Here is a 27,419-nt window from a genome sequence, read left to right on the forward strand (position 1 = left end):
TGTAGGCGCGGCAGCAACAGTTTTTTTCCTTTTAGTACATTTATATGTTTTTAATATGTAAAATGACTGCAAAACGCCTAAATATCGCCAAATCTATATCCTATTTGCCAAATTTTGGCTAAGTATATTTTAAAAAATATTTACAAAACGTTGACGAGGGGCGACCTGGGGCGGCGGCTGGAACCAGATCACCCCCACGCCAACCGGCCCCGAGGGCGGCGCTATTTCCAGCCGGGCCGAACCCCGGAGATGCTCTAAAGGCCCAGGATCCCATCTCCCTCCTCCCACCTCCATCACCATCCGCCTCCGGCGGCGCCGCCGGCCACCTTCATAACCCACCACACAATAGCCCTCCGCGCCATGCCCCTGCCCCTGCCCGTTCCCACCTCCCGCCTCCTCGCCGCCATCTCCGCTGCTGCGTCCTCAACTGCAGACCTCCGCCGCCTCTCCCACCTCCTCCTCACCTCCTACACCCCACTCCCCCCGCTCCGCTGCCTCAATACCCTCCTCATGGCGCTCGCCCGCCACCGCATGCTCCCGGACATGGAGTCCTTCGCATCCCGCATGCCCGCGCGCAACCTTCGCACGTACACCACCCTTATCAATGCCTACTGCCTCGCCGGCGACCTCCCTGCTGCCAAGCGGCATCTTGCCTCCCTACTCCGCGCTGGTCTTGCGCCGGACTCTCATGCGTATACCTCATTTGTTCTCGGATATTGTCGGGCGGGGCTGCTTTCGCACGCCTGCCGGGTGTTCGTGCTAATGCCGCTCCGAGGATGTGCACGCACTGTGTTCACGTACACTGCTCTGCTCCATGGGCTGTGTGGCGCCGGTATGGTGCGTGAGGCTGTGGCAGTGTTTGCTGGGATGCGGGCAGACGGGTGCGCCCCTGACACACATGTGTATGCCACGATGGTGCATGGACTGTGTGGGGCGGGGCGAACTGGAGAGGCAGAGGTTCTTCTCGCGGAGGCAATGGCTGAGGGTTTTGAGCCAAATGTGGTCGTCTACAATGCCCTGATTGATGGCTACTGCAATGCCGGGGACCTGGAGCTCGCGGTTAAGGTTTATGAGAGGATGGATCTTAAGGGCTGCTCAGCAAATGTGCGAACGTATACTGAGCTGATATGTGGGTTCTGCAAATCTGGCAAGGTGGACAGAGCCATGGTGCTGTTCAGCCGGATGGTCGAGGCTGGTTTGGCTCCAAATGTGGTGACATACACGGCCTTAATTCAGGGGCAGTGCAATAATGGGCAGTTGGAATGTGCTTTTAGGATGCTCCAATCGATGGAGGCCACCGGGCTGGTTCCTAGTGAGTGGACTTGCTCGATGTTGATTGATGCTCTGTGCAAACGTGGAAGGGTTGGGGAAGCTCAGTTGTTTCTTGGGTCTCTTATACAGAAAGGATACAGGGTGAATGAGATTGTCTACACCAGCTTGATTGATGGACTGTGCAAGGCAGGAAAGGTTGATGCTGCTGACAAGTTAATGCAGAAATTGGTTTCACAGGGGTTTGTGCTAGACGCTCACACATACAGTTCACTAATTGATGGATTATGCAGGCAAAAGGAGTTGTCACAAGCGATGTTGGTGTTGGATGATATGATGGTGAAAGGAGTACAACCCAATGCTGTCACGTATACCATTCTAATTGATGAGCTTGTTAGGGAGCTAGGACCTGAAGGTTCAAAGAAGATACTTAATAAGATGATTGCGGCAGGAATTAAGCCTGATGTTTTCACCTACACAATATTTGTTCGCTCCTACTGTCATGAGGGAAGGATGGAAGGTGCTGAACATATGATGGTTGAAATGGTTGATCAGGGCATTTCCCCTAATTTAGTGACATATAACACTTTGATTAGTGGGTATGCAAATTTAGGACTAGCCAGTCAAGCATTTTCAGTTTTTAAGCACATGGTTGCTAGTAGGTGCAAGCCAAATGAGGTGTCCTACACGGCCCTGCTTAGATTATTGGTAAAGAAAAAATCCTCTAATAATATCCTTGCCAGCTCTGTTGATATATGGAAAATAGCAGAAATGGAATATCTCCAGGAGCTTCTGGAGGAGGTGGTTAAGCTTCAGTTGCTTTCAGACATTGAAATTTACAATTGTTTTCTTAGGTCTTTATGCCGAGTTGATAGATTGGAGGAAACCAAAATTTTGCTCGGTGAGATGCAGAGTGCTAACTTGACCCCTGGCGAGGATGTATATACTTCAATTATAGGGTGTTGTTGCAGACTAAAAATGCCAACAGAAGCTTTGACATTTCTTGATTCAATGATCAAAAGTGGTTATTTACCACGTGTAGAATCGTATAGGCATATTATTTGTTCTCTTTGTGAGGAGGGAAGTATTAAGACTGCTAAAAAGGTTTTGGGTGACATGTTATTGGAGGAATACAACTATGATGAGATAGTTTGGAAGATTCTGGTTGATGGTCTATTGCGGAAGGGCAATGCTGCCGAGTGTTTGATTCTGCTCTCAGTGATGGAGGAGCAAGATTATCGCCCTGGTGATGCATTGTATGCCAAGCTTACAGGTAAAGTATCAATTGCAAATGATGCACATGAAGTTGCTCAATAAAATTATTAGACAAACCAATAAACTGCCGTGTTTTGATGGTCCATTGCCGAGGCATATGCATTTGCATGTCTCAGTTCCACTCCAGCATATCTTCTGCCCGTTATTGGTTTCCTTTCCACGATTTCAGGCTTTCAGCAATGTATAGAATCATATGGAAGATCTCAGTCATTTTATTTGATAGATTGTAGGACGATGTCTAGTGGAATATGTTCATAATTCAGTTTAGTAACACTGGTAGATTACAACTCATATGATATTATGTAACAGTATAAACTATGAAAAGTCTTTCATCAGTGACCAAGAATTTACTAACTTACTAATATGATGGAAAGCTTGATGTAAAAACAGAATGGAAAGCTAAATCATGCATTGTGTTCTCTAATGGAAACTGGGCTTTAACCCGTTTGCTTAATTTTTTTAATATAGTATTGTGTAGTTAAACGGATTTGGATCTAATATATTTAATGCTAATAATTAAGAACTCTGTGATACAGCCCATATTAGTATTATTAGGCTTATCAGTCATTCACAGATTTATGGCAGACTTTGTTGTGCCCTATTTTACTGCCCCTTGCCAACCTTTTTGCATTCCAGTATTGGCTGACTATTGTTACCATCTGGTACTTCTTTTCTGTAACCCCCCTTGATGTACATTTTCTATCAAAGTAGTGGTTCAGTCGTTGTCGTTGTATTGCAACAGTAAGTAAGAAATGCATTTTGCATCTTTCCTGTGATAGTCACTTGCTCTTTCAGCGGGCTGTTTCATCCCTTGGAGGAAGCACACCCTTTCAGAATACCACACAAACTCCACATAGAATAGCTCTCAGCCAATGGCTAGACTTGTATGTGTCAGGCATGCAATAGATTCTCAATGGTATTGGGAACTTCTCAACCAACTCGGAGAGGAACGTGAGCGGTGCATTCTATTTTGCAGATGGCAAGGCAGTTGTCGTCACAGGAAGAAAGAAGGTATTTTTCAAATTATCTTGTGTTTATGTTGTGTTTAGTTGCCAACTATTGCTTCCTCATTACCTTTTATGATGCACATTTTGCTCCATCACTTTTGAGACAACTTCCTTCGTTGCTGAGTTATATTAAATGCACAGTTTTATTACCGTGCCCTGTGCAACGTTTGTCTCTTGTGCACTGAAGGATGTGTTTTTTTTCACCCCCCAAGGGTATTTTATTTGTCAGGATTAGGGATATCAATTACCTGCTTGAAGAGATATATACAACACCGAAGTTGAATTGTTTGTTGAGTTGATCGCTGTAACTTGGTGAAATTACTAGTTTCTAATGGTAAAGAGCATGAATATTGACAATTATCTAAGTATGTTCCAGGCTGCTCCTCGAAGAATACTTGAATGGTAAGCTGCATTTGCTTATTGCTTTCACCAATTTTGCACTTACAATCTAATTATTTATAATTTCCATTCTGCAGGTAAATAGGATAGTCAAATTCTGGAAGATTCCATGGATGCAACTTATTGCTAATGCACCGAGTCAGCTTCTGTATATATGCCGGATCATAATACTGCCAGTAACCTCGATAGGGTTTCACGCGTAATCGGAAGGCCAAAAGGGAGTCACATGAGGCAGTTACCCAGGTCCAGTCCAGGCCCTCACGGTGGAGGTAAAGCCCTACTCCTACTTGATTGAATTGATGGTGATAGCTTGGTATGGGAGCTATGATGTGGTGTACAATGGAGAGATCACTATGATCACGTAGGTGTATCCAGATTAGATAATCTATGATCTAGTCCTAGGCCTTGCTTATACAGGGGACAAGGCCTAGGGGTTACAATGTTCCAGGTCGGTGACACCGGGGTGGGGATCCTTCGAGATCCCCGGGATAGCTTGTATTGATCGCCAAGTAGATGGATGCGTCTTGATGAGGTCGCCAACCCGTTAGAGGGCCTGGGCCACACCGTGGCCTGATGGGTCGACTTTTGGTCTGTCGGGTGTCGGGTACCCCTGGTACATGGCATCGTCAGTAGCCCCATTGTATCCTTGCTTACAGGGACAAGACCTAGGGTTTACAAACTTCAAGGTCTGTTATGCCTGGGTGGTGATCCTCTGTGATCCCCGGGATAGCTTGTCTTGATCGCCAAGTAGATGGATGCGTCCTGATGACGCCACCAACCTTTTAGAGGGCTTGGCCGCACCGTGGCCTGATGGGTCGACTTCCGGTCTGCTGGTTTACCCTTGGTACATGGCATCGTCAGTATCCCCCGAGTGCGTCATGGACTCGACTGCATCTGGGTTGCAATTGAAATGATCGTGCTATCTTGGACTGCTTGGCGAGGTTGTGAGGTACTCCTGGAATCCCTAAAATAAAAACAAATCTGGCTCTGCCTAATGAGAGGGCCATAGCAGCTGGACGTGCCTGGTGTGGATACCTGAAGGGGAACCTGGACCCGACCAGACAGGAGATGTGCCTGGTGGCCAGCTCCCTAGTTTTGCCAGTGGCTTGTTTACGAAGGGCCTAATGTCGACAGTAATCTCGATAGGGAGCCACTCGCAATCAAAAGGCCAGAAGGGAGTCACACGAGGCAGTTATTCAGGTTCAGGCCTTCACGGTGGAGGCAAGATCCTATTCCTGCTTTATTGAATTGATGGTCATAGCCTTGCATGAGAGATATGGTGTGGTGTACAATGGAGACATCGCGAAGGATCACGTAGGTGTATCGAGATTAGATGATATATGATCTAGCCCTAGGCCTTGCTTATGTAAGGGACAGGGCCTAGGGTTTGCAATTTTCGGGTTGGTTATGCTCGGGTGGGGATCCTTTGAGATTCTCGGGATAGCTTGTCTTGGTCGCCAAGTAGATGGATGCGTGCTAATGAGGCCGCCAGCCCGGTAACATGCCTGGGACGCAACGTGGCCCGATGGGCTGATTCCCGGCCTGGTGGGCTGACTCCAATCTGCTAGTGTTCCCCTGGTACATGGCACCGTCAATATACGAGGTGGGTTGACCATAACAACGGAAAAGCCTTTAGTCCCAAACAAATTGAGGTAGGCTAGAGGTAGAACCCATAAGATCTCGCGACCAACTCATGGTTCTGGAACATATGGATAGCAAGCTTCCACGTACCCCTGTGCATGGCTAGTTCTTTAATGATACTCTTGTCCTTCAAATCTCTCTTTACAGATTCCTCTCATGTCAAGTTCGGTCTACCCCGACCTCTCTTGACATTATCAGCGCGCTTTAGCCGTCCACTATGCACTGGAGCTTCTAGAAGCCTGCGCTGAATATGCCCAAACCATTTCAGACGATGTTAGACAAGCTTCTCTTCAATCGGTGCTGCCCCAACTCCATCTCGTATATCATATTCGGACTTGGTCCTTCCTCGTGTGGCCACACATCCATCTCAACATGCGCATCTCCGCCACACCTAACTGTTGTACATGTTGCCTTTTAGTCGGCCAACACTCAGCGCCATGCAACATTGTGGGTCGAATCGCCGTCCTATAGAACTTGCCTTTTAGCTTTCGTGGCACTCTTGTCACAGAGAATGCCAGAAGCTTGGCGCCACTTCATCCATTTGGCTTTGATTCGATGGTTCACATCTTCATCAATATCCCCATCCTCCCGTAGCATTGACCCCAAATATCGAAAGGTGTCCTTCTAAGGCACCACCTGCCCATCAAGGCTAACCTCCTCCTCGTGTCTAGTAGTACTGAAACCGCACCTCATGTACTCGGTTTTAGTCCTACCAAGTCTAAAACCTTTCGATTCCAAGGTTTGTCTCCATAGCTCTAACTTCCTATTGACCCTTGTCCGACTATTGTCGACTAGCACCACATCATTTGCAAAGAGCATACACCATGGGATATCTCCTTGTATATCCTTTATGACCTCATCCATCACCAAAGCAAAAATATAAAGGCTCAAAGCTGACCCCTGGTGTAGTCCTATTATAATCGGGAAGTCATCAGCGTTGCCATCACTTGTTCGAACACTTGTTACATCATTATTGTACATGTCCTTGATGAGGGTAATGTACTTTGCTGGGACTTTGTGTTTCTCCAAGGCCCACCACATGGCATTCTGCGGTATCTTATCACGATGAACACCATATGCAGGTCCTTCTTTTGCTCCCTGTATCTCTCCATAAGTTGTCGTACCAAGAAAATAGCTTCCATGGTCGACCTCCCAAGCATGAAACCAAACTGATTTTTGATCACGCTTGTCATTCTTCTTGAGCGGTGCTCAATGACTCTGTCCCATAGCTTCATTGTATGGCTCATAGCTTAATTCCACGGTAATTAGTACAACTCCGAACATTCCCCTTGTTCTTGAAGATTGATACTAATATACTCCGTCTTCATTCTTCTGGCATCTTGATGTAGGGTAGAACCCTAATCGGCCGATCTTTCACGAAAGGAGCGGATCCCGCGATGAACACGAAGAACACAAGGGAAAACGAGGGGAAACACGAGAGGAAACACGGGAAAATCACTAAACCAACACGAAATAGTCACACATGTGCTAGATCCTCGGGTACATAAGAGATCACACGATCCACGGACAACTAAGGACGATACAAAGGTAGCCGGTCTTCTCCGTGAGGAGGTCTTGATGTTCTTCTCCGCAAGGAGGTCTTGAATCCAAAGGGATCTTCTCTGAAGAGGGGCCGCGGTCTCTCTCGTGGAGTAGATCCGATGTGTATGAGCAATGCTCTATTTCTAAATATGAGCTAAACCAATGCTAACCCTAGAAAGTAGGACGAGGTGGAGAATATATAGTCTAGGGGGGCAAAGGGGTACACGGGCCTCGGCCCTTACACTGTGCGCAGACACGGGCCTCGGCCCTTACACTGTGCGCAGACAGGGGCCGCGGTCTCTCTCATGGAGTAGATCCGCTGATGCTTTTGGCTGTTTGTTGGGGCAGCTCCTGCGCGGCTGCCTAGGCGCCGGATGTCCGGCCTCTGGCCCGGATGTCCGGCTGCTGTAGCTTCAGCAGCTTCGTCTTCTTCCGTCGTCGCTTCCAGGCTTTCCTCGCGGATGGTGTAGTTGCACACTTGCGTTCGCACTCGTCGTCCGTAGCGTTCCGACAATACCTATGCATGCACACGAGTGGAGTGTCAAGTAGTATACCATCCTCGAAGGGGTCAAGTGAGCACGTGTAAAGGAGATGATTCACGTTTGTGTATGTGAAGTAGATGTCGCACGTGTCACTCGCCGAACGGACTCTTGACATGGTGATGTCCATAGGATGCTCCGCATCAAAACCTCTCCTCACCGCTGCATCAATTAGCTCACGAAGTTTACCTGTTGGGGACGACCCTACGTCCCAGCTACCTAAGCGGATCCTCCTAGGCTTGGCTAGCTTCCTTACCCTTCGCACTCATCGAGTCAAATGCGAAGACCCTTGCTCATTTTCCACTACACTCCATCGATGTAGCGTGCCACTAAGGATGCGACGACCTGATCCTTGCTCACTTGCCACCGTATCCAGATCAAGATACGGCGCGCCACCGGGGGGGGGGGGGGGGGGGGGTGACGGCCTGGCCCTTGCCCATTTGACACCACACCCGGGTTCTGATGTGGTGCGTCGCTGAGAGGGTTATGCCTCAACAAAAATCTTTTGGGTTTCATCTCCATAGAGTGGCTGGGTTTTGACGTTGGCTCGCCAAGCCTATCACAACCTTCCTCCTTTATCCGGGCTTGGGACCGGCTATGTCGAGACAACATAGGCGGAGTTACGAGGTAGGATGACAGGCTATGTTGAATAAATTTAGCATCAAGTATTTCATGTCCATACTTAAATAATGCTGTTTAGTGCATAATTTGTAATATACATTGAGGGTTATACAATTATAATTATTCGAGTCCGTGCTATACATAACTCCGCCTATGTTGTCTCAACATAGCCGGTCCCAAGCCCGGGTAAAGGAGGAGGGTTGTGATAGGCTTGGCGAGCCAACGTAAAAACTCAGCCACTCTTATGGAGATGAAACCCAAAAGATTTTCGTTGGGGCGTAACCCTCTCAGCGACGTGCCACATCGGAACCCGGGTGTGGTGGAAAATGGGCAAGGGCCGGGCCGTCACCCCCTAAGTGGCGCGCCGTATCTTGATCCGGATACGGTGGCAAGTGAGCGAGGATCGGGTCGTCTGGGTTCAGTCTGGGTCCTGACACTACCACCCGCCTGAGAAATGACTTGCTCTCAAGGCGTAAAATCTGGATACGTCGTCTGAAGAAACGGGACGTCTGAAGAAACGGGACATCTTCCCAGGTAGCATCAGTAGGTGCTAAGTTCTCCCAGTGAATCAACCATTGCGCAAAAGGAACTTTGTTGTGCTAATAATGTGCCTGTCCAGCACTGCAAAAGGTGTTGTTTTCAATAGCCCATCTTCTTGTTGGCATTGGAACGTGAGGCAGAGGAACTGCAAACTTGCCCATATGTTTCTTGAGGTGGCTAGTACTCCCTCCATTCCATAATGTAGTGCGCCCACGCTTTTCGAGATTTAACTTCGACCATAAATTTAACCGACATGGGCGAGTGCGGGGGGAGCATGACAAATACCTTTGAATTCGTTTCAAAAGAAGTTTTCAAAGGTATAATTTTCAGTAAAATGATTTATGTATCATCGGTCTAGTTTATGGTCAAAGTTGAATCTTGAAAAGCTTGGGCGCACTACATTATGAAATGGAGGGAGTATTAAACACTGGATGAATTTGAGCAGTGTCTGGGAGTTGAAGTTTGTAAGAAACAGCACCCACTTTGGCTAACACCTTGTAAGGACCACGGCCCCTAGGCCAAAAGCATTCTGCTTGTATGGCTGTACCTTAATGCACAGCATGTCTCCAACCTTCAGGTGCCTTTCAGTGCGTTTCAGATCAGCAAAATGTCTCGTATGATTTTTGAGCATGCAACAGGTCATCCTTGAGCTTCTGTCTCATCTTTGTCAAGCATATCAGCTTGGGCTCCAAGGCAGTATACTTCTGGGTTAGTGTCAGTTCATCGATTTGGTGAGGATGATATGCATACGGAGCTTCAAATGGTGTGACTTTCAAGGATGTATCGTAGGTGGTGTTATACCACTATTCGGCCATGGAAAGGCAGTTCATCTAGTCCTTAGGATGTTGAAATACCATGGATCTGAGAGAATGCTCTAGACTGATTCATACGTTCACTTTGCTCATCTGTTTCGGGGTGATGGGCAGTACTGAATTTGAGTTTCACTTTAAAGCTGGATAAGATATCCTGATATGATTTGTTGCTGAATATTCTGTCCATGTCATATATAATCATAGCAGTACACCATGCAGTTTCACAATGTTATTCAGAAATAACTGAAGCACATACTGGACTGTATATGGGTGGCTCAAAGGAAGGAAATGAGCATATTTAGTCAGTCTATTGACTACTGCAGGTACCACCTCTTTCCCTTGAGATTTTGGTAAAACTTCTATCAAATCTATGGATATATGTCACCATGGAACATCAGGGATTTCAATATGATCCAGTAATCCAGGAGAGTGTACATGTTCTACCTTGGTTAATTGGCACACTAGACAAGTACTGATGTGTACTGTTCCACATCTGTTTTCACTAGTAAGCTTGCACGTGCGACGCACGTCTCAATTAATGCACGTATATACACTAAATAAGTCATTCTTTCTATATTCTGGAGTTATATGTACACTAATATGTCTCCAGAATATTTTAAACATCTTCATTTGTTTAAAACAAATAGCAATAAAAATATTCTAATCCATTACAAAGATAAATCTCACATAGTGAAATGGGTTTACATGGCGTATAAGAAGAACTAGCACAATGCCCGTGCGTTGCAACGGGGGTATAATAAATATTCTACTGATTCAACATCAATTGTATCAGAACATATACCTTTAGCATCCTCGTCTTTTCCTTCATTCGTCCACTATCTCCACCTTTCCAATCCAAACACGTCTTGACATATGTTTTCCACTTGTTCTTTCGAAGAAAAGCACTATTGCATACTTATGTATCTTTTTTTAGGGTTTCATACAAAGGTATCAAGATGATGAAACTTTTATTAACCATGAGCCATAATCAGAAAATGTTTCATGGAAAGCTGAGAACAATGCAAGCCATTAGCATGTTAATTTCATCGAATCGCTTCATGAGCCAACAGAACTTTGCTAGAGCTTCATCTCTTCAATAACCATGGCCTCTGTTGCCTTGCAAGGTTGATCATCCCTAAAAGCCAGTGTCCATATCCCATCAACATCATACTTCTTTGTCTTCCCTTTAAAATTTTCTGGTAAAGGAAAGGAACGACAAAATGTTTTATTTGAGAGGAAATAAATTGTGCCCAATCTTTTTTCACTAGATTTATTATCCACAACAAAATTTTATGTCGTAATGCTAATCTGTACATCGGGTCCATTTATGGAGCCTGTACATGAGAACAATGCCATCTTGATGTACGTCGAGGTAATTCTTCATAAAAAAAATAATCCACCCAGATATTTTGTTAGATACAACTAAAAAGCAGAATTGACGTTCTTTCCCTCTCTCAAATGCCATTCGGCAAGGAAAAGCATCAACGGCAAGAACATCACGATAAACATTTAGTGTATCACAAATATAGCGAAGAATTAAGGTATTCAATTTCCATACTGCCAATTTAAGAACTTCAAGAAAACTCAGGCCTAAGTTGACTTCGAGCCTGGGTTAGGGCACTCAACCATGAACATCTAGCTCAGTTGCTTGCTTATCTATGGGCTGATCCATTGGAGAGTAAAATAGGCGGTTATTAGGTAGGTAAAAGTTTCTCATAGGTGTAAGAGTAAAACTTGATGTTGTACCATAGAACCCTGCAAAAATTACCGCTATGTTTCAGAATCATCGGAGAATTTGAAGAAAAAAAATACTTCCAATACAAAACAAAATTTAGTAAGATACGAGACATTATTTAAATTCAGAGAGTACAAGATTAATTTGACCAGATTCAAACTCAAATCTTGCACAGAATATTCTAATTCAAAGGATACAAAAAGTAAATGGACAAAATCTACCAAGAAGTGGTGCCACATGTGTCTACTGCCACTGCTGGAAATGCTCCAAGTATGGTCAGTATCAGTGGGAATGCCTAGTTCTAAATAAGGGAACTGTAATTTGAACAACAGCAGGTCCCAGAACCACACCTCAAGCAACATTTCGTAGCCCATATAGCTCCTCATCCTCTGTAGTGTAAAGATCCCAATCTCATTCTCACTAATCTATCCATGACAATGAACTGACATAAGTTTTAGCATGCCAAGGAAAGGAGATGGTAGCATTTGGTTTTGCCAGGGTAGGGAGGAGCTCCAACAGAAAAAGGAGCCGGTGGAGATAGCTTAGCCTTGCATGCAAAAATAACATGTCAGAAGGCTGGGAGGAGATCATGCGGGGACGGCCAGCGTGTTTGCTCGAGCGAGCTGATGGCCGACAGCTGTGCTCGAGTGCAGACGGAGCGCTGAGCTCGAGTTTGATGGGAAGCGGCATAGCTGGGACAAATGCCTGCATCAGTAAAAAAAATGTAAAAACTACTCATAATTGCAGTCATCCATGAGAACAAAATTTTGCTAATTCACGAAGCTCATATCAGAACCTTAGAGGCATTATTCTCTTGTCTTGTCAGCGTGCTACATATCCATAGTCAGAACTCGTAAGTTGTAGTACTGTTATATGCTTGGACACAAATTTTTGAGATAGATTATTGCTTGTTTCATGGACTCATGGAATCAGAGTATCATAGTATCATTAACAATGACAAGGAAGAGCTCCCGAATTAAGTAGAAGATTGCTTCATCCCTTCTTGAATGCCTTTTCAGAGAACCTGACAAACTAACAGGGCACTACATAAGCCACCTAACATCCAAAATTATAGAACCAAAAAGATGCAGTATGCTCATTTCCTGATGATTTAAAATAGAACAGATGTGCCTATAATAACATAAGTAGGCTTACCTTAAGTACCTCGCGCAAGCTATCCTCCGAAGCCATTTGTACACCACTTTTTCCCAAACCACGATGTTGGGACAGGAATAAGAGTATCACTCAACTCAAGCAAGTGCCACGCAAAGCAACCAGTGAATACCATTTAAGCTAGCTGATAATGACAAACTATATTGTATGAATATGATGTCAGTACACTTCAGCCATCATTAAATAAGCAACGGACATCATAATAGCAACTTCACCATTAGTATAGTGTCTGAAAAGAATGCCAAATTAGAGGAACAATTCATAAGTGCTTTAGTTGGCAAAACAATTTTATTTTGACTTGGATCCATCGATGAGAATTCAAGAGGTCGTGGAAAACGTTTTGCTGCAGATCAGACTGAAGGAAGCACCTGAGCTGGCCATTGAGTCTTCAGGGAGAGTAAGCGTCAGCGGCTCCACATCGTTGGAGAAATAATCTTCAAACCTAAGTTACGTCATTAATAAAAACAGTGGTGAGTAACATGAAACCTAAGATTCAGAGAGATCTATGAAGCCATAGTCAAAGGAAAATATTTCTGCTGCAATATTTTTGTAAAGCAAGTAAGTCCAGTCATGTAAAATGAAGCAGATATACATGGCTCAATGATGCACTATCCCATATTAAGCAAAGTGTAAAAACTTAAGCTGGGCCAAGGTAATACAATCTTGGAATGCTTACAATTGTCTCCATGAAGGTATTCAGTAGGACGTTCCAGCTGATCCTAGCTTGTGCACCACCAGCAGTTTCTTGCTGCAGTTACATATGTGCAGATTTGACAGGGAACCATTAACTTCAGCAGAAGTTTTCTCAAGTAAACCCTCAAATTCAGACCTAGCACAGGTCAGGCAGTGATACAATAATTGGATTACCAAAAAGAACATAGGGGAGAACATGTATAGCATTTCTGGAGCATGTGCTTAATGGTAAAAACCTGGTCTTTTTAAGATTGTTAATAGCCTCCCCAGCTAACCGATCAAGACTTAATGAATGTTCAAAATGCATGTGGACAGCCTTGGGTTCACCAGATGCGTAAGACTTAAAAACAAAAATACAAATTATACTATTAATTCCACCAGAATTTGACTACCCAACAAAGAAGCTCACAACTATGTTCATTTTAGAAGAAAAGAAAAATTAAGAACATCTAAATTTTACGAAGATGACAATTGTCGGCACCGAATCAGCTTGGCGGAGGCACACGAGAACGTGTTCGTACTGGCTGCCGAGACACGGGCTGGCAGCAAGGACATACTCATCTTTCCGTCGCGTCGGTGGTTCAGCACTGTGCCAACGCCCGCATCTCCTCTTTCTCCCCATTCTCTAGGCTAATATAACCAATCAGAATGTACAAAATAGGTAGTACGTAAATGAAGACTTTCACATAAAGTTAGTGCAAGATGAAACACCAAAGGAACAAAAACTGATTAGTGAATTACCTCCTGTCTGTTGGGTCGATTGATCGAACAGTTTGGGTGCAGGTGGTTGCGGATCTCGAGAAGATAATGGACGTCGAAGGTGGAGGCTGTAATGGCATGGGGGAGGGACCCAGGTGGTGCGGGGGTTGGGTCTGATCCGGGAGGTGCGCCGCCGAGGTCGGGGTGGGAGGTGAGGTCGCCTTGCCTCTGCAGCCTCCGCTTCTCCACAACCTCTTCCCAGAGGAGGCGCACGTTGTCGGCTGGGACCACTCTGAACGGAGGAAGGTTGGAGGTGGGAGGAGGGTTGGAGGTGGTGGCCGCAGGAGCGCCGCCTGAGATCGGGTGGGAGGTGGGGGGCGGCGCTTCATGAGTGACGAAAATAAATAAATCAAATCGCGAAACGTTTTTTCCCCTGAAGTCACTTAATCATGAACTGTGGGTTGAATACGAAAAAGCGCAGGGTCTTTTTTTGCAAAATACTAATGACGAACGACCAGAAGCGATAAGCGCTTTACTATTAGGTAAGGATTTTGAATTGACAGTCGTCATCAACCAGAAGTACGGCAGCAAACAGTAGCAATGAAATCATATATGTTTCTTACTGATGTATTATGATGAATTACCTTCAAATTTACAAAAATAAGTCAGCATCATCCGGCAAGATCATTCATACATGTTAAGACCTTGAAATTCACATGAAAAAAAACATGTTTACAAATCTCCATATTCGATTATCGTAATTGAGTTTTCTAAGATAACCTCCGATGTCTATATATTATAATAGAGAACAAAGAGTAATATCAGTAAAATCTAAGATAATGTTTTAGCATTTAAGGAAAATCTAATTATTGCTCTCATCCTGAGAATGAATACTCTCCACCTCTTATGAGGTTACATTACTAAGTGGCAGCAGCATACTGAATGACAATATATCGGGCCTCATAAGAAAGAGTTTTGCGAACTTACTCATGGCTCATGACATGGACTGAAACTTCTAATAATCCAAAACAAAAACCAGACAATCATTTATTTGTCTGTAGATAACAAGGTTGAACATTTCTTGTGACATTTCCATTATGCATGACAAACAACATGTAGCTCTCTGCATCTGCTGTATCCATCCTTCTTCAAGGACTTCTGGTCAACAAATAATGTATTCTCTGTATCAAAGATGGTTGTTGCCTGATTAGGAATCTGTTCCTTGTGCTATCAACTGTTCATAGCCTTCTTGGCATATTGTCGTTGTTTCAGTAGCCCACCTAGAACCATCTTCTACAAGGAGACAGTGCCATTAAATTAGAGAAAATGAGAAATTTTGTAATGCATCAACTTCATTGCGATATAAACACCAATTTTTAGGCACAGCCGAAAACTGTTGAACCGGTATGGGTCCAAGCCCATCTTCTTATCCCTTAGGGCCCAAGCCCATGTGGAGGTGCTGACCTAGAAAGAGGCATCCATCCCTCCCGTTCCTAGTGAGCCGCCACACACGTGAGAAACTTCACGCAGGTCACCAGACACCAAGAGCTCTCCTGTAGGTACTCCTCTCGTTTCAACATGGTATCAGAGCCAGGTTGCCGGCGACGCTGGTGGTCTAGGTCGCCGGCCGGTGGCGAGGTCCGGTGAAAGGGGCAGCGCACGCATCTGGGCGTGGCAGGAGGCGGCGATCTGTGCATGCACGCGAGGCGGCGGAGTGGTGCGCGGGACCTGGTGGCTGACGACGCGAGGATTCCCGGCTGGCGCGGGAAGACCAGTGCGGCTACGCGAGCTGCTGTTGCTGCGTGGGAGGAACCAGCCGAGCTGCTATTGCTACGCGGGAGGAAGTAGAGGAGGTGCGGTTGCTGATTGCTGCAGATTGGTAAAGGAAGGGGAGGTAACGAGCTGCTACTGCTGCTGTTCTGCTGGAGAAGGGTGCAGCTGTGTGCTGGTGGCTGGTGCTGGTTTGCTGTGCTCAGGGCTGCTGTTTGCAGAGGAAGAAGGAAGAGGCTACTGGTGTGGAGCTGTTGCTGGGCATCTGAGCTGCTGTGTGCTGCTGCTAGCCAGGGGGTGTGAGCTGCTGCTGATTGCTGAAGGTGAAGGGGGCAACGCTGCTGCTGTTGTTGCTGGGTGCTGCTGCTATCCAGGGGAAAAAAAGGGACCGTGCAGCTGTAGGGCTGTGTTGCTGAGGGTTGCTGTTTGATTACCGGATCGGAGATGACTGAACCAAATGCTCTTGCTGAGGCTTTCGAGAAGCTCGCTAAGATCCTCGCTGAGTCCAACTCTGGGGCCATCGTTCCTCGGCAGGAAGTGGCGGAAGTGGCTCAAAAGCTTGAAATGTCACCCCTGGACATGAAGCTGGAGGGGGCCACAAACTATTTGAGTTGGTCAAGGAGGGCATTGCTGGCTGTGGAACAAAAGGAACTTGATGGGCACTTATTGGGTACAGTTGATGAACCAGGAGACAAGACTACCACGGAGGGAAAGAGGTGGAAGGTCATAAACTCTGTGCTCGTTGGCTGGTTGTTGAACTCAGTGGTGCCCCCCATTGGACGCTCTCTGTGGAGGGACTATCTACGTCCGCCGATATATGGAAGACTTTATCCGCCCAATACTCAGGCAAGGGTAATTTTATGCTAATTGCTCAGATTGAAGGGAAGATCAGTCGGCTGCGCCAAGGTGACGACATGTCAGTGATGGCATATGTGGCAGAGCTGCAGGCTTTGTGGGCGGAGCAAGATAACTGCGATCCTCTGGAACTCTGATGCCGCTTGCATCAAGTCAGGGTGGAAGTGGATTGCACGCAGGCGTGTGTTGAAACTGTTGGAAGGACTTAGAGGCTGCTTTCATGGAAGGGGGGCATCCCTGTTGCACCAACCTCTCCAACTATTGAAGAGACTATTGCAGCAATGTCTCAAGAGGAGGTGAGGCTGTCTCTTGAGCATGCAGATATGAAGGCTGTGCCGGCTTCGACATTTGCTGTCACTGAGCGCATGGAGTGGGGAGATCCCAACAAATGTCATGTTTGTGGGGAGATAGGTCACTGGAAGAGGCAATGTCCAACTCGTGGCAGAGGCAGGGGATATAACAGAGGGGGGACTGGCATAGGTAGGCATGCTAGAGGCAGGGGTGGATACCTAGGGAACTTAGGGGGTCAAATTTCTAGGGGCATAGGTGGCTACTCAGGAAATTCAGGGGGGGGGGCAGAGGTCACATATGGTAGTTGAAGGGGACACCGGGACGTCAAAGGGCAAGGAAGATGATGTGGCTACTCAGGACGTCTTGGATACTCAAGTGTAATAAGCCTTCAGTTCACTCAGAACAGAATGTCTTCAGTGATGCTCAATCACTTTGGGGTTGGTTGTTTTGGGTTTGTCCTTGCAAGGATTCTCTCTCAAAGGCTTCGGAGGAGGGTTGCTCTCACACGACAAAAGCCGTGTACTTCTCTCTGAACAGCCGCCAACTCATGGTGGAGGGGGGTGGCTATTTATAGCCAGGGGCAACCTGACATGATTTGTCCGAAATGACCTTGGATCATTGGGGAACTGACACATGTTCAACAGTCGGAATTTGAACCCACGTGGCAGCTTGACTTGGGCTACAAGTAAAGCTGACTCATCCAACACAGGATAAATTTTTCTCTCATTTGTCTTCGCTCGAAGACATAGGATTTTAGGTTGAGCATCACGTCAGATTCTGACTTCGTTTACCTCTACCCCACTTGACAGTTCGGTGGTTCCTATGACTCAAGAATTAAGAAAACGAAACTACCAAAAGACTATGTCTTCGTGCTTCATTGTCTTCAATGAATGTCTTCATGAACCGTTATCTTCAACATGAATGTCTTCGTGAACCACCTTTGTCTTCAGTGTCTTCATACATTTTTAGGGGTCGCCTTCGATGGGTAAACCGAATCAATAGGGACTTCTACCTGTGTTCTGTGAATCTCACGAACACGTTAGTCCCACAACCAAGTTTGTCTTCAATACTCCAAAACCAACAAAGGGTTGCACTAGATGCACTTACAATCTTCCCCTTTTTGGTGATTGATGACAAACTGGTTGAAGTTTTCAACGGGGATAAAAATTTGTGAAGTTAAGGCACAAGGTGTTTGGTTTCATGAAGTAGTAGGGGCTCCCCCTGAAGATGTGCATTTATGTAATTTGCTTTTGAATGCAAATGCACATGGCAGATTTTTCTTTGTGGAGATCTCCCTCTTTTCATGAAGTCACAACATATGCATACAAAGAATACGTTGAAAATAATGAAATGCACAATGGAATATGGGCGTCTGCGAAATGACTTCATGCGCATAAGATCAAAGTTAAGTAGCGGGCAACCAAAAACAGCAACGAATGTAGCAGACGTTCATCAGGACTTAAGTTTACAACCCCATACCAAATGTTCAAAATGAGAGTTGCAAACTTAACAAAATACAACAAACCCGACCCAAAATTCTCTCTTGAAGACTATCAACCCATATGCTTCTCCCCCTTTTGTCATTGAATGGGCAAAAAGGTGTGAAGACATAGGGTGTCTAAGCGTTCCCGGATGACGATGGTGAAGATGTTTGTGCAACCGGGTCGACGTTGGTGTTGGGTGGTGCAAAAGCCCGATGCAGTATCGCGATGCAGAGAAGTCATTGTTGGAGAAGTGGCATCATCTTCTTCATCAACAAGCCGGGCGTATGTTGGAGAAGTATTTTTGATGAAGAGGTTCCTGTTGCGATTGATGTCACTCTCTGAGATGAGACGCCTTCGTTGACCTTGGAGAGCCAGTCCCAGACTACCTTCGCAGACTCCAGAGCACTCATGCGGCCATACTGTCCCTTGGTCAGATGACCACAGATGATGTTTTTGACAGTCAAGTCCAGTTGCGCGAACCTCTTCACATCAACAGCGGTGACACCTTCACTGACCTTGAGAACTCTAGTCCTGATGACCTTCCAGAGGTCGTTGTCAATGGCTTCAAGATGCATGTGCATCTTATTCTTCCAGTAAAGACGGGGCACACAACGGAGACCTTGATTATCCCTGTAGTTGACATAGCTAAAAGTGCAGGTGGTTAAACCGAATAGCACAGAACAAGGGAGCACCTTGTTTTGATACCAATTGAAAGTGCTAGTTATCGACTAGAGAGGGGGGGGGTGAATAGGCGATTTTTATGAAAAGGTTCAAAAACAGACAATGTCTACGAAGGTAGCGGAAGTAATACATGATCTAACAACACTGATGATTAAGATGAGCAGGCATGGCAGGTGTAGACCTCATACATGGATGCATGCATTGAAGATAAACACAAGAAGCATGAAGATAAATGAGCAAACAGATGAATGGCTTCAGAGAATATCTTCAAACACAGACAAGCAAGCAAAGGATTCATAGAATGATGCAGTAAGTAAAAGGGAGAGAGGATGGAGCAAGTAGCTCGGGGAAGACAATGATTTGTTTGACCATTTCCAACTGCTGTGACAGTTGTATTTGTATGCCTGGTTAGGGAGTCTGAGATTAAACTTAGAAGACCTTGTCTTCACCTTATTCCCCTTGAGCTAAGGTCACCTAGACCTCACCCAATCACTTAGGTAAGTCTTCAAGGTAGACTTCCAAACCCTTACAGACTTTGTTCACCGGCAATCCACAATGGCTCTTAGATGCTCAGAACATGACGCCTAATCGACTAGAAGATCATAGTCTTCAAGTGTAATAAGTCATCAGTTCACTCAGAACAGAATGTCTTCAGTGATGCTCAATCACTTTGGGCTTTGGTTGTTTTGGGTTTGTCCTTGCAAGGATTCTCTCTCAAAGGCTTCAGAGCAGGGTTGCTTTTAAACGACAAAAGTCGTGTACTTCTCTCTGAGCAGCCGCCAACTCATGGTGGAGGGGGGTGGCTATTTATAACCAGGGGGCAACCCGACATGATTTGTCCGAAATGACACTGGGTCATTGGGGAACTGACACGTGTCCAATGGTCGGAATTTGAACCCATGCGGCAACTTGACTTGGGCTACAAGTAAAGCTGACTCATCCAACATAGGATAATATTTTCTCTCAATTGTCTTTGCTCCAAGACATAGGATTTTAGGTTGAGCATCACGTCACATTCTGACTTCGTTTACCTCTACCCTACTTGACAGTTCGGTGGTTCCTATGACTTAAGAATTAAGAAAATGAAACTACCAAAAGACTATGTCTTCGTGCTTCATTGTCTTCAATGAATGTCTTCATGAACCATTATCTTCAACATGAATGTCTTCGTGAACCACCTTTGCCTTCAGTGTCTTCATACATTTTTAGGGGTCATCTTCGATGGGTAAACCGAATCAATAGGGACTTTTACCTGTGTTCTCCTGTGAATGTCACAAACACATTAATCCCACAACCAAGTTTGTTATGATCGTCATATTAGGGGCTTAGCCCAGTGGGTTGTGGCCCAAGTTATCTTATCCTTATTAGGGGCTTAGCCCAATTATCTTATCGTTTGCTTAGGAGTCAAGTAAACCTCTCTATATAAGGAGAGGAGATGTATCAATCTAATCAAGCAAGAAGCAATCAGTATTTGCTCGGCTTCCCTTAGGGAGCCGGGAGACCTAACCCTAGCCGCCTCTTGCGCCGCCGCCGCCTCTTCTCCATCACGCAAGGACGGCGCCCAGCCGCCGGCCGCCGCGCCCTCGGCCTCGTCTTCCTCCATCTTTCCCCTACAGTCTCCGCCCTAGAACCGGCAGAACCCTAGCTCCTAACAAAGTTTGTTTTCAATACTTCAAAACCAACAAAGGGTGGCACTAGATGCATTTACAGAAACTTAAATGATAAGTGACTGTAGTGCTTCTACAAATTCATTCATACGATGCCTGTTCAGGAGTCAGGACAGAAGTGGATTGGGTATATGCATCATCGTGATTTCGAGTGTGAAATGTTGTAGATCTAAGACATAATAAAATCATCACTTCCTTAGCCATAAACCGAATAAATCACAGAACATATTGGAATCATCACCATGAACCAGCACAAGATTGATAAGTGGCCATATCAAGATCATACCTTTAACACAAGAATCAATCATAACCAGTAGCGACTTAGTGCAGCATCCCAGTTTTGTGAATGATATAGAAGACGTGGTGGTTTCTTGTAGCTCCAGCAACGGGCTACCAAAGCCGTAAATTGACCCGAGCTACATATGGATGGGAGGAACCTGCATAGCCGAACCTGCCTATGGAATCTCTGCAAAACAGAGTACACAGGGGAGCCATGCAGCCTGAAGTCACCATAGGGAAGATTATATCAAACAATTTGATCCAAATAAATTAAGAATCTTCTGCTTGTGAATGTTCAGCCCCATCCATTCGTGCAAGACAGACTACATGAGAGGCAGAGACTAACAATGTTTCTAACTAAAATAAGCTCCATTATCATAATATCATTAGACAAGCACTACGATGATCAGTAACACACCAAATGAATCAGCAATATTCTAGAGCTAGCAGAGAGCTTACAGCCCAAGCATACGCGAAACCGCGCAAGGAAGATGCCCACATCCATATCTCGACAACGGAGTCGATCCGTCACTCGGAGAGCTTACAACCCAAGCATACAATATTTGATTTGGTCGCTCCCCGACAGCAAGTCGATCTCATGCATTCTCATAGTCGTAGGTGGCCGGCGCTTGATCCTCGTCCCACTTCACGGCGCCACCATCCTCATACGTCCTTACCGGGGTTGGTAGATCCTGTGGAGGGCCAGCAGGGAAGACCAGTGAAGCAGGAGCACGCCTGGGCAGGTCATCACTGTCATGGTAGGGCATCACGGGAAAGGCGTCGGCGCGGTCAAATGATGGCGGCGGTAGCGGCGGCGTCATGAGATTTTGTTTTGCGCTAAGGTTTTCTTTGCGGGGACATTTAGCGCTGAGTGGTTGCGGACATGGGACAGGGATATTTCTTCTACCGGTGGAGCTTGGTCAGCCTGCGGGGGACATTTAGCGCTGAGTGGTTGCGGACACGGGACAGGGATATTTCTTCTACCGGTGGAGCTCGGTCAGCCTGCGGTAATTGCTAGGTCCACACAATCAGGATTAGATTAATCCTGACGGTTAAGATTTGCCTAAGAGAGATGAACTGGTGGTGCTGTTCTAGCTGTGTACGTTTGCTGGGGTGTGTTTAAGAAAGAAAAAGTTTGCTCTTTTATAAGTAGTAGAGAAATTGGGCCAGTAAAAGTACCTTTTCAGCCAGTGATATGTTCTAATTCCAGAGTGACCCTCAAGTGCAGAAGTGTGATATGTATGCAGGAGTGTTTGACTAAAGGAATTTGCAGTTCCAATGTATAACCTGGTGTTGTATTTGAGCACACCATCATTTGGAGAGAACTTGTCTTGATCAAAAACATCTTGTGCGACTTTGGTCAATAGTTTGTAGTAGTCAGCATGCCCAACATAACTGTTTTTAACATCAGTGAGCAGTGCCCCTAGTGTGTTTTAAATGTAGTTTTGGGGATGTCTGGTGTGGCCATTCTTATTAGGTGATAGCCTCACCTTAAATCGAATTTGCTAAAGAATTTTGCTCCAGTAAATCCTCCATAAGAGGCATGGGGAATTTGTTTTTAAAACGCAGTGGAGAACTCTCTGTAATTCACACATAATCTCCACCCCCATCCTTTTTTATGACCATTACCGCTGAAGAGGAATAGGGACTGAAACTGAGTTCATATAAGCAATGAGGTGCTCATTCTGCATCAGCACAGCACCCACCCGTGACCCCTATTGCGCAAGCGTCTGTTTCAATGGCAAATGGCAGCTTGAAATTTGGCAAGGCCAAAGACTGGGGTACGGGTCATCACTTGTTTTAAGAGCTCAAATGCTGATGTAGCATGTTCAGACCTGACAAACCCCTTCTTAGTCAGCAGCTGTGTCAGGGGTTTCGTGATGATACCATAATTCCGAACAAACTTGCGGTAGTACCCTGTTAATCCGAGAAACCCTCGCAATTCTGTAGCATTGGTGGGTACGGGCCATTTCTTCGACTGTTTTTTCTGGATCCGTAGCCACCCCAGTGTCTGAAATAATATGGCCAAGATACTGAATGTTGCTTTGCCGGAGGAGTACTTGGACAGTTTTGCAAAGAACTTGTTTGCACGGAGCTGCTCGAGCACAAGGCGTAGGTGTTCCAGATGAGCTTCCCATGATACATTGTACACCAGGATGTCGTCCAAGAACACTATCACAATTTGTGAAGTAAAAGAGCAAAGACTGAGTTCATGACGCACTGGAACGTCGCTGGTGCATTCGTAAGACCGAAGTGCATCACATGGAACTGAAAATGCACGTGGTGTGTTTTGAAAGCCGTCTCTGGTTCATCTTCAGGGCGCATTCAAATCTGATGATAGCCTGCACGAAGATCTAGCTTTGAAAAGAACCTTGTGTGTGCGAGCTCATCGAGTAATTCGTCCACCATCAGAGGGGTACACATCTCCATTAGAGAAGGGGTTTGTGACGATTCACCAACTCTAGTATGCAGTGTATTGTGCTCTTTATGTAGGTGAACACACTAGGTGCCTGTGTGCCACATTTATACATCTGGTCCGTACACACAAGCACACATCTTCTACCCGTCGCTTCAGGTATGCATCTTTCCTCTGTTTTAATGCTATAATAACCCCCCCTCCCTCCCATGCGTGCTTCTCTCCCATGGCACTGTGCTCTGGTGAATGGAGGAGAGAAGCCTCCAGGCATGCATCGGCCGCTGCACAGGAGCTGCAATGTGCCGGCAGCCATGTCTCTATCGTTGTTGTCACGTGGACAGCCGTGGCAACAGAGGAGAGCTGCAGCGGCGTCTAGCCTGTAATAGCTGTTGCATCAATTCCATTTTTTGGGTTCACTTGAGATCGACGAATCGGAAGGAAACTTGAGATGATTAGAGTTCGGTGAATCGGACATCAATTTCCGATCAAACCGAGCGAATTCGTACTCCGATCTAGATCTGGGAGCATAGTGAACATAAAACTAGTTAAAGAAGACGCACATTGCTTAAACAAATGGAATGAATAGTTTGCTAACTGGGGCCATAGCGAACATAAAACTATCCTAACAACATTTTCTTATTTTGCACTTTCTTCCGTAAATAGATGATGTGTAGGACATGGGCGCAGTCTCCACCATGCAACGTGGACCATTAATTTCCGTACAAGTATATCAGTAGAAGTAATATGAAATACTACCTCCGTCCCAAATTATAAGACATAAGTGTCTTATTTTTTTTCTGAGAAAACGCGAGAGGTTGCATTTCATTGCTTTGGAAAGAGAGAGGGTTTTAGTTACAATCCTTCAAGGAGGGAATTACAGTGCCCAAAGGCGCATCAGTGAACGTCCCAAGTTTGCGGTACGATGGCTTGTAGCCCGAGGGCGCCGACTCTGGCCCAGAGGGCGGCCTCGTCCTTGATCTTCGTGAGAAGGTCGGTCGCCGAGGGCCGTCCTCTGTCGAAGACGCAGTTGTTATGATGCTTCCAGATCATCCATGGACGAGGAGGGTCGTGGAGGCGAGCCCCTTGCACATGGGTTGGGGGGTGTGCTGCCACGCCGTGTGCCACCAGTTGTTGAGAGAGGTCTCGCTGTCGGGCGGGGCGCAGGGGAGCTGGAGCTAATACAGTACCTCGTGCTAGATCTGCCGGGCAAAGGGGCAACCTAGGATAAGGTGGTGCATGGTCTCGGGGGCCTGGTCACAGAGGGGGCATCGCACAGGGTGTTGCAGGCCGTGGTCGGCGAGGCGGTTGGCCGTCCAACATCGGTCCCACAAGTGATGTGAAGTCGGGTTGACCTAGAGGGTACCCGCGAGATAATTATGAGGCGCGGCCGGGCTGGCAGACACCAGCCCGCCCTAGAGTGGGCTGGTCTTGGCCCTTGCCGCAAGTCCTCAAGACCAAGGTAGTTAGAGTCGGGATTCGGAGTCGGATCGGTTTTCCTCAGACATAATCGAGTCGTAAGATCGAGTCGTGCAATCGAGGATTCTACTAGATTTACTCAAATAAGATATTTTGTATGCACACAAGAAATTTATATGGGTTCTATAGAGTTTTGAAACTAAATATGGAGCAAAGAACATACAAATAAAGGCTAGTTGTATTCCACTTCATTTTATGCCTAACCAACCATCTAGCTCGCATGTATGGAACATATAAGAGAGCGAAATATATAGAACATTTAAACCTTCAATGCACGAAATTTACTTATGTTCTTTTTAGAGTGCGTGAATAGTCGATCACTTGTCTATCTGACCTACAGTGCTAAACCTTGAAGGGTCTTGCTCTCCTTCTCCGATCAATCTTGAAGCATCCTCCTTTTCACGCCAATTCCATATGTCGACAAGCCTGATCCTCAATTTCGATCTAGAGTTTCTAAGAGCTAGATCAAAGGTGTCTACGGTGAGCATTTGGACTTGGGAGGGGAATAAAGGTCCATGAGGTATATGAAAGGGGGTTTGGATGATGGCATATTATTTTGCTACAACTAAACAAATGGCTTAGATAAGTTAGTAGAATCGGATGTAGTTCATAGCATAGTCGGGATTGTACAGTTTTGTACAAGATTCTATGATTTTGATCGCGACTCAACATGGATTCTACCTTATCCGGATTCATAGTGGGATTTGGATTGACATGCTTCCATAGGGTCGTGAAGTCGTAGGATTCTAGCAGTCGAATCAGGATTCTGACTACCTTGCTCAAGACAAGGCGACAGGAGTACTGATTGTCACCGCACGCTCCCAAGTCACTAACGAGATTGGGTATTTGATCTGAGTTAGCCACTAGCCTATACGCACTAACCACCACGTGGGAACATATATGGGCACTCAGCGTAGTATGTATCAACCGAAGCTCTCCAGACGTCAGCGGTTTAGTGGCGCGCGCTCGGGTGGCCCACGTAAGCACCAGCCTTGTTTAAGGAGGTTGCCAGGACTGACACCGACCGCATTCGCAACACGCAGTATTGCAAAGGACGATTGGCCCATGGCCCCTTCACATTTAGGATGTAGACCGACGTGCTGGCCTCTCTGTTGAGGCTGGGCATGGCCTAGGAAAGTGTGTCCGGCCAGGTGATCAAGCGTGTTGGGAAATGTGGTGCACCCTTGCAAGGGAGTTAATCTATTTGAATAGCCGTATCCTCGGTAAAAGGACGACTTGGAGTTGTATCCGATCTATACAACTAGAACTGGATACTGAGATGTAAATGGGATATGATGGCTCCGGGATTGCTTTGTCGCAGGGAGTCGAGAAAGGACCTCTGGGCGTTAATACTACAACATGCTTGCTTAATATATGCTATTCTATACTCTTCTAAATGCTACAAGATGCTTGAAGATGCTAGCCTTCGATAGGCTAGGCTTTCCCTTCTCTTTTGGCATTCTGCAGTTCAGTCCACAGACACAACCCATTCCTTTGATACTGATGCATACTTAGTTTAGATCTGATGTAAGTCTTGCGAGTACTTTGGATGAGTACTCATGGTTGCTTTGCTACCCCTTTTCCCCCATACCCGATTGCTGTGATCAGAAGATGGATCCCAGGAGCCAGATGCCACCACCGACGACTACTACTATCCGAGGGTGCCTACTACTACGTGGAGGCCACTGACAATCAGGAGTAGTTAGGAGGCTCTCGGACAGGAGGCCTTGCCTTTTCGATCGTGTTACTTTTGTGCTAGCCTTCTTAAGGCAAATTTGTTTAACTTATGTCTGTACTTAGATATTTTTGCTTCTGCTGACTCGTTTATATTCGAGTTTCTATATTCGAGCCCTCGAGGCCCCTGGCTTGTAATATAAACTTGTGTGACTTAATTTGTGTTTAGAGTTGTGTTGTGATATCTTCATGTGAGTCCCTGATCTTGATAATACATATTTGCGTGTATGATTAGTGTATGATTGAATCGGGGGCGTCACAAGTTGGTATCATAGTCGACTGCCTGTAGGAACCCCCTTTCCAACTCCTTGGCCGAAGTCGAATCTAGTCATTGGAAAACTTTCACTAACATTGGTGTGTGGCTTATGGGCCCACATCACAATTGGATGGTATTAGGATCTTTCATTCCTTGTCTATACTCTGGGACTTTGACCTCTCTTCTATTCGGGTTAAATGATTTTGCTAACTCTGACTCTAGGGTCTCATGATCACATCCACCCAAAGATTTGTATTTAAGCCTTTATTGAATTTGGAGCCAGGATTTGCTTCACAGTGTTCATGGACCGCATGATCCTTTTATGGAGGGCACCCTGTGTAGTCCCTTGCAGATACCTCGCTCCAATAGTTTTCTCCGAAGTTGATGTAGGCTTTGCTATGTCTCGTTGTTGTATCCCTCCATCGCGTGCCTGCGCGCCGCCTAGTGGTCTAGCTGTGTGTGTTTTTGAACTCGTGCTGCCGATTTTATCCAACTCTGTGCGTGGATCTGTATGTCATGTTTGACTACTATGATGTATCTATCACACTTCCTCCTTTGTGCATGT

General features: G+C 45.9%; 1 protein-coding gene across 7 annotated transcripts; it reads left to right on the plus strand.

Annotated features, from left to right (window-relative positions):
* The first annotated feature begins 187 nt into the window (after positions 1-187).
* Positions 188-26,570, plus strand: LOC123147024 (pentatricopeptide repeat-containing protein At5g65560). Of its 7 annotated transcripts, none has more exons than XR_006473023.1 (6): positions 189-2,542; positions 3,521-3,555; positions 3,764-3,953; positions 4,028-4,219; positions 9,865-9,968; positions 26,473-26,550. XR_006473023.1 is itself a non-coding variant. In XM_044566280.1 (1 exon), exon 1 carries the CDS (start codon positions 361-363, stop codon positions 2,584-2,586), a length of 2,226 nt encoding a protein of 741 aa, XP_044422215.1. In that variant the 5' UTR covers positions 189-360; the 3' UTR covers positions 2,587-3,312. The 7 variants fall into 7 exon arrangements, 1 of the variants encoding a protein (XP_044422215.1); XR_006473025.1 differs by lacking the exon at positions 26,473-26,550 and adding an exon at positions 12,903-26,440; XR_006473026.1 differs by lacking the exon at positions 26,473-26,550 and having other exon boundaries at positions 188-2,542; positions 3,324-3,555; positions 9,865-26,440.
* Positions 26,571-27,419: the final 849 nt, after the last annotated feature.

This window comes from Triticum aestivum, chromosome 7A, assembly GCF_018294505.1.
Source record: "Triticum aestivum cultivar Chinese Spring chromosome 7A, IWGSC CS RefSeq v2.1, whole genome shotgun sequence".
In the NCBI taxonomy this organism is placed as follows: Eukaryota; Viridiplantae; Streptophyta; class Magnoliopsida; order Poales; family Poaceae; genus Triticum; species Triticum aestivum.

Bases quoted from the DNA above. Each gene is read 5' to 3' on its own strand.
- LOC123147024 (XM_044566280.1), top strand. From the start codon at position 361: ATGCCCCTGCCCCTGCCCGTTCCCACCTCCCGCCTCCTCGCCGCCATC.